Below are 11,110 nucleotides of genomic sequence, written 5' to 3' on the forward strand. Positions count from 1 at the left end.
TTTTAAAATAACTTCAAAGTCTAGGTTTTTTCTGGGCTTGGTTGGGGGTGTTTGTTTGTTGGTTTTGGTCAAGCCTTCCTTTATTTGGTGTTAGAAAATAATGGAATCTTTTGTAAATGGATGAAAAAAATCTTTGTCTGTTTGATCCTTTATTTTGTCACCTGAAATGTCAAGTCTCTGAGTACAACCAACTGTAGATTTTGAGGTCAGTGACACTCAGTTACCAGCTATGGGCTGCTTACCAATGTTTCTCTGAAGTATGTGCTGCTTTTTCACATGGTGTGGATTCTTCATCCACAGCTAAGTTGTCCCCCTATCTGTAAAATACTCCTCTGACTGTATTTCTTTGTCAGTAACTGTGGTAACTGTGTCAGAAATTTGATGTGGATGATAATGGAAAACTGCAGACTGGCCACGTGCTAGCAAAAGAGTTGGGAAGAGTACTTGAAACAGTTCACTTGGAAAAGCACATTATGTCTTGCTTGGCAGTGGTGCCTTAGTGGTGTTAGTAAGTGCAGGCACCAAGGACTTGGCTCTTCTCCTTTATATTCACTTATTTAGTCTCCTCTTGTAACTAAGTCCACCTTCACATAGAACCACAAAAGGAAAAACAGCTGCACAGAATGCAGAAAGGAAAAAAAAAGACCCTTCACACATGGTGTACACACAACAAAATAGATAATCTGCATCTTTTAAGTATAGAGGTTTTGGTTAGAGCCAGTACAGATCAGGTACCTCAAACCAGTGAGTGTTGGCTGTACTGTGTACAGTAATCTTGTCAGTTCTGCATGGTCTCCTCTGAAGTGCAGCTGGTGAGGTTTTGTGGCTTTAGTGGTCTTTTGTGTGAACCTCTGACATCAGTGCCCTGGAGGAATATCAGCCAGTAGGACTCAATTCCATCTAACCATTGTTCTGTGCCAGTTCCTTTAGGATTTGTTGCTCCTGTGCTCCAGCACTGAGCAAAAACATGAACCCTGTGGCTCTCAGGCCTCCCCTTCTATCCCCAAGCCTTGGTGGGTGCATTCACTCTCAGAGGTTATGAATTTCACATTAAAAAATATTCACACATGATTATAGATATTCATAGGACAGAGGGATTTGAACAACTGGCAACATATTCTAAAACTGACCTCTGAGAGAGATTATAATTGCATCTAGTATGTTAAATGCATTGGTAGTAGGAAAATTACTGTGTAAGCAGTCACCTTGCCACCTGGGGAATCTGTCAGTGAGGGAGGATTGGGCTTTTTGTCTCCATGAAAGCCATGCTCACATATTTTTGTGATAAAATAAGCCTTTTACTAAGCTACTGGTAATGTTATCTCTGTGCAGGGATGGCAGAAGGAGTGCATGTTACTCTCACACCATCAAGACAATTTCTAAATAAATACAATTTGCAAAATCTCTAGTGTTAGCATGACAGAGAAGCCATGAGAAACTATTTGTATCTCAGCTCCTGTTTCTTCCTCTCTTTGAATTCTGCACCAAGTTGCATCAGGTGTTGGGCATGACTTTGACATTATTACTTTACTGATGAATTATGGTATGTGTATCTACATGACAAACTCCAGCATTTTATTTGAATCCCTACTACTTAATGCATCATTGTGTAAGATAAGATGATGTGAACTTTGTGTACTCTTAAGCTGGTTTTTCCTTAGTGTTAAAACTGTGTTACTGAGAGTGTGGCTGCTGCTTTAATTGCACACTCTCCAAACCCTTCCGTGGCATTCTGAATGAACTCTGTGCTGCTGCTGTTTCTCAGTGTGCTCAGCTCATTAGCTGAGTACCTGGGACATGTATTTGTCACACAAATTCCTTCTAGTGTGTTGTTAACCGTGTTTTACACAAAGGGGAATAGACAGTTTGGAGGATTTTTAAACTTCCAAACACTTTGTCCCATGGAAATCACATGCATAGAGTATGTTTAAAGAACTGAGGTTTGAGCTCACTCTTTTACTATATTTCCTTGCCATGATTTGTAGACTCTGAATACAGGAAAGTCAGTGATAGAGCCTACATTTAAATAAAGCCATTTTGGTCTCTGTAGAAATGATATTGCCCTTTTTTTAAAAATTCAGTTAATGAATGGATTTTGTGTAGTTGGGATTGCTCCAGCCCCAAGGGATGGAGCAATACATATATCGAGGTCTGTCTTGTCAGATACTCCTTTTTTATTAATTTCTTCTGGCATGCTTATACAATTCATTCCTTCCTGTAAAGGACAGCATCAAGGAACCATTAATGGGAGCTTTCAGTTTAGTCCCAGCTTAAAAAAACTGATGTTTAAAGTTAGGCAAATGTTAGGTGAGTTGGGTTTACTTGGCAGTACTTTCTTTGATTTCAGTATAAACTTTGGTATTTAATTGTTAGTTTAAAATATTTAACTTTAGGATAATTATGAACTAGTTGTATTTTTTTGAACTTTGGATTAATAATAACCTTCAGTTAGTAAGTATGTTTTTGTTTAAGCCTGTTACTTTTGTTCTCATATCTTTGCAGTTAAATCTTTTACTCAGTCATGAAATTTTATCTTAATCATAGGGTTTTGAACAAGAAGGTATTTGTGATTACAGAATCCTTAGAATAATGGAATTCTCATCCCATTTGGGAAATCTTTGTTAAAAGCAAAAAGAAATGCATGTGGCTCTGTTCAGATGCTGATGGAATTTTCAGCAAGAATTGTCAAAGACATCTACTAGTTGTAAAGTTGTGAAATGTATAGTATTCCTGTTAAATCAGATCTTTTCAATTGCATGAAGATTAACTATTAAACATACTTTTCTTCTTGAGGGGGCATGAGTGAGCTGTAAACACATTTAATCAGAATTCTTTGTCATTGTCCCTTCTAAGTAGAATAGTGCCTAGAACGTGCCTCAGGGCTCTGGAGAAAGGTAAGAGAAGGGCTGTGTGTAATAATTGCTAGGAATATGAGACTTCTGAATGTGGAAGTTTTATATTCTGAATTTTAATTCATGCCTTTCAAATTGTAAGTCATTTTACAGCTCCGAAGATGAGGCTTAATATAGAAGTTGCTGGATGAGATTGTTAGGCTTGTGTTAAACAGGAAGCAGGGTGAGGTAATGAGAGAGAATCTATTCTAGGCTTGAACTGTAATTTTACATACATTATTGCACCAGTGACAGTTTGAGCACATAAATGAATTCGAGGAGTAACCTGGAACCTTTCAAATATAAAAAGCTCATTGTTTTGGCAGGAACATCTGAAGCTAATTGAAACAGTAAATAAGAGTGGTAGGGGTGTGGCTTTAATTCTCTTTCTCAATACATGTTTCTTAAGTAATAGGAAAAAATGCAGCAGTAGAGCTACACATCTCCTTTTTTTATTTCCAGTTACCAAATTCCTATTAACAGCTCCTGGCTGAAGTCTAGAGTAAAGTTTAACTGTCACTGTTTGAGACACAAACAAGGATGATGCTCTTGAGCCAAAATAAACTTGTATGAGTTTATTTTATAACTTATTGTGTAAATGTTCATTATAACAATATTTCTTGGAAGGGGAGTTCTTGTATCTAACCAGGCATTTTCAGGCCTTGGCAGTCCCCATTATATTGTGAGTGGAAGCTCTGAATTATGGGACAGTTTTGGATGCTTCTTTTATTTGCAGAGTATCCACACAGGCAGTACACTCATGTAAGGTATTCTCTGTTCTGGAAGCACAGTGCCAGTACCCAAGTGGCCTTGAATTTGTTTGTGCAAAACCACTTGTGCAGCATTACCCAACATATTACATATGGTTTCCTTGAAAAACAGTAGGTAACTGTTCACATACACCTCTGTATTCTTTGTTTCTCAGGGCTCCTTCAGACATGTCAGACATGCATATCAGCTGTACCTTTCTCAGTTGCATAGTCTGTGTCTATTTCATTGTCATTGCTAGGTGATGGACACCACTTGAACTGTAAAATGCTCCTGAAATACCTTCCTGCCATCAAATTTTCAAAGATAGAAAGGATTCTGATCCACTGGAGCCCATATCATCTTTGAAATTTTGCATAATATTATTTTGACTTTTGTTTTTGAAGACAAGAAATAACTTCTGGCATAATGTTTTTCCTGGCTTGCTGATGGCTGCTGTGCCCAGTCACACTGAATTTAGTGTTTCTTGGGATTTCTTACTGAGCAGTTCACAAAGGCCATAATGTTGCTTGGACTTAAAATCTCCATCAGACAGTGTAAGATTGCTCTTTCTATTCATGGCCAGCTAAGGCATTTTCCACATTGATGCTATTTGGCTAAAAAGAAATTTTCTGTCTTCATCAGACAGTAAGGACCAGTAGGGGAAATGCTACCAGGAGCATGGCTGTGTTCCCAAATCTGCCTGACCTTTTGGATGAACTAGGCAGATCCTTCTGTTTGCTTCTGGTGCTTCTCTCAACCTTGTTTTGCTTAATTAGGCTGCCTTAGGCAGAAACTGTTTCTTACCATCATTTTGTAAAATACACTAGACAATGGGACCAGCATCACTATTGGAGCCATCTGGGTGACACTGAAATGCAAATAATAAATCATCCTCAAATTAAGCCTTAAAATTCCAAGTCCTCTTGAATTGCAAGTGGTCTGCTCCAACTCATGTCTTACTGAAAAGCTTGATTAGCTTATATAATCATTTGCAGGATTAGTACACACTCTATCATTTATCAGTATTGACATAGTATGCTCACAGTATTTCTATTTCTATTGATTATTATTACAGGTATTCAGATTATGTCTCTCATAGAGATACAAGCATTTATAACTTGAATAATTAATGTGGTGTTGTTAAGCTAAAAGAGAGTGACATCTGTTTTGCCTGTGCTACTCTGCATGCTCTTACTAAACAAGTCTTAGGAGACTTCATTGTTTGGGTGTGTTGGTTTGAATAGTTGTTACATTTAATGAAACATCTTGCTTTAGAATGGTTTCTTCTTCTAAAGAGTACTCTTTGCTTACAATATTTCAAGTAATCTATTCACTTCTTTTGAAATACCGAATCCCAGCTGACTACATTATAAATAGTTTTATTTATACCTGGAGTGAGTGATGGGACACACTTCATGTATTTGACTGGGAGTTTTTATTTTTCTTTAAAGCATGATGGAATTCTACAGGTGTGCTTATAGTCATACTTTAAACAAAGTATATCACTCAAGGCTTCTAGAAAATAAATTAGTGGAGATTATTTAAAATGTTCCTTAATTTCAATGCTCCTTTAATAGGAACATTTCCATCACTTAGGCATTGTGTTTGCAATAACAGATTTAAGAACTGTATCAGCTGCTGTGCATTGATTCATTTTCCTGTGTTGCATTTTATAAGGGCTCATTTAGGGAAAATGCTTGTTTTCTAATAGAATAAATGCTGGTCCAGTGATCCACTGCACGGATGTTGATTTATAGTTCACTTCTTAAAATAAATGTCAGAATAGCCTTGCAGATGTGTAGAAATACTTGGTTGTGTTAAGGAGGAAGGACTTTGTTGTGTACACTTGGAGGAGTAGTTGTGTATTTGCTGGGCTGTTTGCAGTTAAGGCTGATGTTGTCCCTGTCAGACAATTCTGATGTTGAGTAATAAATAAGCACAGGCCACTGGCTAGTTCATGCTGTTAAAAAGAAAAATTCCCAAGTCCTAGAAAAATTCCTGGAGAAAAGGTGTGCTGAATTTTCCAGTTATCAAGTCATGCACAGTATGGTGGTATTTGTAAATGTACTTTATCATAATGCTAACAATACCCTAATGTCATTGGTTTTACAGATTCTTATTCCTAATGTTAGTGCCTCTTGACATCTTCTGTCTGTTAAACTTGGGACATAAGGTTTGGCTGTGATCATTTTCTTTTCCTCCCTGCTCAGGGGTTCCCAGGCACACAATACACTGGCAGAGAGAGAGAGGCAGACCTCTGATAGAAGGTTGACTGAATTGCTTCAGTCCCTTCAAGATTTTTCATCTTTAAGGCAAGGCATAGTATTTTGAATGTCCAGTTCTCTTTTGATTGAAGGTTTTGTTGAGGAATGTAGCTTTTTGTAAAAGTGTTGTCAAGATGCTGTCACATTTCTGATTTTAAGGGGAGTCAGGCTATATGTTTTAGTTTTGTACTGAAAAAGTAGTATATGGAAACATTTAAATACTTTTAAATTAAAAGTGGCATGCAACATAGAATAAATAATGTTTCTGGATGTCTGTCCTGCTTTAAGCCTGTGGATTTTTCAGGATCCAAAGTAAATGACCTCTGTGAAATTACTATACCATATTCCAGAAGGAATGGTCCATTTAGAATCTAATTCATCACTGAAGGCTTCATCCAGACAAAAACTCAATTCCTGTTACAAATTCCAGAACCATCCCTGTGTGGTTCCCATGAATACAAACAATAGCTCAGGACCTGAAAAGCTTCTTAGCTCTGATTCCAGGAAACCCAGACCCACCATTCTGACAGTTCCCATTGTAAGGAAATTGATGACAACGCTTTGGGACTGTTCTCCTTTTGCATGCTTGCACTGTATTAACAGAGCAGGGGAATGATGGATTCCACCTGCTGTGAACATTTGCCTTGATGCATTAATGTGATATGAATAAAGAGGAACAGTCTGGTTTGTGCCTTTGCCTTCACTCACAAAATCAGAACTTTCAGAAAAGAAAAACTTCCTACTTTTTTGTTTGGGTCACTGTGTCAGTAACACCCCCTTTGTGTCATCAAAGGATTACAGTGACTTCTTAAAGATGATGGCCTAGGTTCCTCTTTCCCATTGCTTACCATGGCATGGTAACACATCTGCTGATTATTTCATCTTTTATAGTGTATTTGCACCATTTAGGTAGGTGTAGTCCTCTAACAGAAATTTTCTGATGCCACCAGATCTTGCTCTAGAAGCAGTGTGTAGTGGCTGAATTATTTAGACAGGTTGATAAGCCAAGCTACTCCTGAGGTAGTTCTTTGAAACCTAATTAACCTCTTTACTGCACTGCTCTGCATCATGTAGCAGTACAAGGTTCACTCAGGATTCTGTAACCCTGGGCTGAAATAGCTTTACCCTTGCTGGCTAATAAATACTGAATAGTACATTTAAACCTGTTGTTATGCTGACTTCCCTTAGACCTGTTGAAGCATAAAGAATTCTTGTCAGTGGAAGAAATATCCAGTGCAAAACTTCAGTAGGGCAAGTCTTTCATCAATTATTGAAAGAGCCAGTCTGTCAAACCTGGGGATTTTCTTAAACATCCATCACTACAGTATCTAAATATTTACGGGTAGATTAGATCTGTAAGTTCAATTTTGTATACTTTTGGATTCCTCTGTTACATTCATTCCTCAAGATCTGCTGTCTCACTGCTTCTCTCTGGGCATAATTTCTGTGTGTTTCATTTCTTGCCAGGTAAATCATCAAAGGGCACACTAACAGTCTTTAACTTAGCAGTTTGTAGCTGTAGAACCTCCCTCTGTAGTACAGGCTGAAGCAAATCCATTGAGCATCAATCACCTTTTCTTCTTCATGTGTTCTTAGACTTGGAAATTTTTGTTTGTTCAGTTCTTTAGGCAGATCATGAAAGGGGACATCCCTTGTAGCTTTACATCAATAAGATGTTCAGGATGAGCACAAGTCTGCATGCAATCTCCACTGCCCTTTCTCTGTATGTTTAGTGCATAAAGTAATGGTGAAACTTTCAAACTCTTATAGAGGGGGGACCATTGTTTTTTTATAGATGTAAGCTGTCAAGGAATTACCTCTAAGTTTGTATGCATTGGTTAGAAGGCCCTGTGCAAGACATCAGAGTGGGTATGACTCAAGCAGATTCTTCTGTGGTTAGACAGTCCTTACGTTTATGGTGAAAAATAAACACAGAAAAATTTGGAAAGCTGAGTTTCAGACTGTTTATTTCTGAGCTCTGCTTGCTTTTGGTTTTCAGCCAGACAACCCTGTGCATAGTCATTTCCCATGTAAATAATTGAGATTGGCTGTCACTTTCAGCACGAGTAATACCCACTTAATTTAGTCTGTGCATGTGCCTAACTGTGGCAAACTAGAACTGTTTCTGTTGGTTTAGCTTTACATCCCATTTTTGCAAGACTGAACCTACAGTATTGCTTAGTACAAATTAGGCTGCCACAGTCATTCTCCTAACTCCCCATAAAGTGTAATTTGTGTGGTTGTGTTGGGAGTTATTTAACATGAGGTATTAAATTAGGACTCCACAATTGTTGATGTTTCTGGGGAAAATCATCCATCTTCAGTCATCATTTTTTAATTCCTCTTCTTGTTTGTTTGTGTAACCTGAGCTTTAGGTTATTTTGCTTAGGTTGAAGTACCATATGGCAATTGAAAGGATTTGTCAGAAGAAGAGGTTTGCAATGGTAGAAAAGGCTTTGAGCATTAAGCTAAAATTGGTAACGTAGGAAAATTTGTTCTCTCCTTGTCAGTTGTTAGTGCTAGTGCTAATATTTCAGAAATTATTATAGAGTAATGTGCTCAGTTGTTACAACTATTGTGATTCTTGCAGTAACTAATACTTGTCTGGACTGCTTTTTCCATGAGGATTTTGTTTAAGAAATTACTACATTATTACCTTTGGGGTTTTTTCGAAAAATATATTACCTGTAACTGCCTCTTGTGAGGAAATCTACAATCAAGAAAACTTAGTACTTTTGAAATCTGCAGTAGAACCTGTGTAACACTATATGGTCAATTCCATCCCTTCCTAATGTTCATATTTACAGAGTTCTCTGTAATACCCTCTATGGTAGTCCCACAAGTGTGGGGTATAGAGGATGAACTGGAAATAAAGGTATGTCCAGTTATTGCCTGATCATGTTAGATCTAAAATCTGTTTTAGAGAAGGGCTACAAAGCTGTAAGAACAAGTCTGCTAAATATGTTAGACCCAGAAACGGTGATTTTTAAACCATCTGTCCAACTTGGGCTTGGGATTGGAAAACATAGGGCACAGAAATGAGCAGAAATCTTCAGTTCTGAAAAATTCTAATGCAATTGTTGTGTGTTAATATTCTAAATAAGGAGCTCTCTCTTAAAAGTTGAGAATTTTCTGTACATTATTTAGCACTGTTTGCTGATGGGCAGTTGAAATTGCTTTTAGAAAAACTTGTGCAGATAATTGCAGCTGAATTTGAAAAGTTGTTGTGGGCTTAGGACAAGAGCTGCAGAGTGTGTCTTAACTCTTGTTCTCTGCTTCCATAGCTAATTGCAGGCTTTCCAGACAGCTTGATCTGCTCTACTTTGGTTTCTCTACTTCAACAGTTGATGACTTGAAATATGCTAATAAACTTCTGTACTGCTTCCCTCTTTTTTGTTTGTTTGCTTTTGTAGATCATTGCCAGTGACCCGTTCTGGGTGCCCACGACTGAGGAGGAATATTTGCACTTTGGGGAGAAGGCAGACTCGGAGAACCAGGCCCGCAAGTACATGAACGCAGTGAGAAAGAGAAAGGGGCTCTATGTGGAAGAAAAAATCGTGGAGCACGCTGAGAAGCAAAGAACTCTGAGCAGAAATAAGTAGCTGTGTCTGCCTCCTTTCTCTCCTGGCACAGCTAAGTGTGGGTGGAGTGTTTTATATGCAGCAGATGCAAAATTTCATCTGGACTTTGTTCTTTGATACCATTTTTCTTACATGCTTTGTCTGTGGCTTATGTTTTAATAAACTTAAGCCTTTCCAAGTTTTGTACAGAGAAAATAGTTTATTTATTGAAATAAAATAGAAGTGTATTCACTGCAATTGGTCTCAATTTTTAAAATTTAATGCCCTGTTGAACATCATGTCACAAGGATTAGGAACTCCCAATTCAAATTGATTCTTTCTGATTTGTCACATGTAGTTGCAGTAAGAGCTGGTTAGCTAGCTTCTTGCAAATAAACCATGCACTGAATTTAGCTCTTTAATGGTTTTGACTGTTTTTTAAATAATTTCTGTAATGTATTTGTTTCTTACCCATACTTTCATAGTTACCCGTATGTAAGTAGATGTAAGCCTATTAGGAGTTTCTAAAATATTTGTTTTACTCCATTCCTCATGTGAGCAGTTATTTAAAGCAGTAATATATCTTTATATCTTACATCTTTTAATATATCTTTAAATCAGAGGGCAGAAATAGCATATGTGGAATACAGCACTGCAAGAAGCTGAGCAAGATTTGTCTTGTTTTCCATCCTTAGAACACACCTTTTTAAAAATTTCAGCTTCCACAGACTAGGTGAGGGGAGTGAGTATCTCCAGTAAAAATGAGAAACTGGCCATCAATTTTCTTCCCATACTTTTTGCAGGAAGTAAATTACTTTGTACTTTAAAACTCTGGAAGTAAAACACCACTCTTGATTAGAGAGGGCTTCCTCAAAAATATCTGTCTGAAACGTTTTTTCATATTTAAACCTAGTGCCAGACAAGTGCCATTTACAGATGGGACTAGAAGCTTTCAGGTCTGCTTAAAACCTCCCACAGTGTGACTTGGCAGCAGAACTCGAATTGGGAGCTCAAGTGACTTTTCTCCTGGCCCTGATCACATCAACCTAAATTCTTCAGGGAAGGTATCTGAGAGTTTTGCTTCTTCTATTAGGTTTTCTCCTTTCTAACTTCAGTTTGGTTCAGAATGCTGTGTAAATTTTTCTGTGCTTCTTGCTAGCTTCCTTCTGGAAGCAGAAACAGAAGAGCACGTGGAGGAGAGAATGTGAATGAGCTGGACAATTTTGTCAGCACCATTTTTTTAAATGCATAATTTGAGTTCTCACATGGCTTCTGATTCATTTCAGTTCTTGTTCATACCAGACTGCCTGTGAAAACCCAAGAGTTGAAACTAGGCAAGAGAGTGTAGTTTTTTTGTTGCATCATGTATAGGAGAGGGACGGTCATGAAAACAGGGATGAGGGCGTTTTAGTACCTGTTGTAATGTTGGCACATTGTCCTTTGGTATTCATAAAGTGTTTTGAAATTGGCCCTTGGTGTAGAACCTCTTATTTTAAACCATACATAGGTGTGTTGGGGGTAGTGATAAAAAGTATGGACTTTTCATATTGTGTTATTCTTCACCGGTTTTTCTACTCAAATGTGCAGTATCTGTGATGTGTTGCTTCAGTACAGCCCTGAGAAGGAAAACACTTCCAGTGCTAAC

General features: G+C 37.7%; 1 protein-coding gene across 1 annotated transcript in view; it reads left to right on the forward strand.

Annotated features, from left to right (window-relative positions):
* The window catches only part of EFL1 (elongation factor like GTPase 1), a 63,364-nt gene extending 53,486 nt beyond the window's left edge, over positions 1–9,878 (forward strand). Inside the window, exon 20 of the mRNA XM_036389612.2 lies at positions 9,319–9,878. Coding sequence (XP_036245505.1) covers positions 9,319–9,507 — 189 coding nt within the window. The 3' untranslated portion in view covers positions 9,508–9,878. The remainder of the gene's footprint in view (positions 1–9,318) is intronic.
* Positions 9,879–11,110: the final 1,232 nt, after the last annotated feature.

This window comes from Molothrus ater, chromosome 13, assembly GCF_012460135.2.
Source record: "Molothrus ater isolate BHLD 08-10-18 breed brown headed cowbird chromosome 13, BPBGC_Mater_1.1, whole genome shotgun sequence".
NCBI lineage: Eukaryota > Metazoa > Chordata > Aves > Passeriformes > Icteridae > Molothrus > Molothrus ater.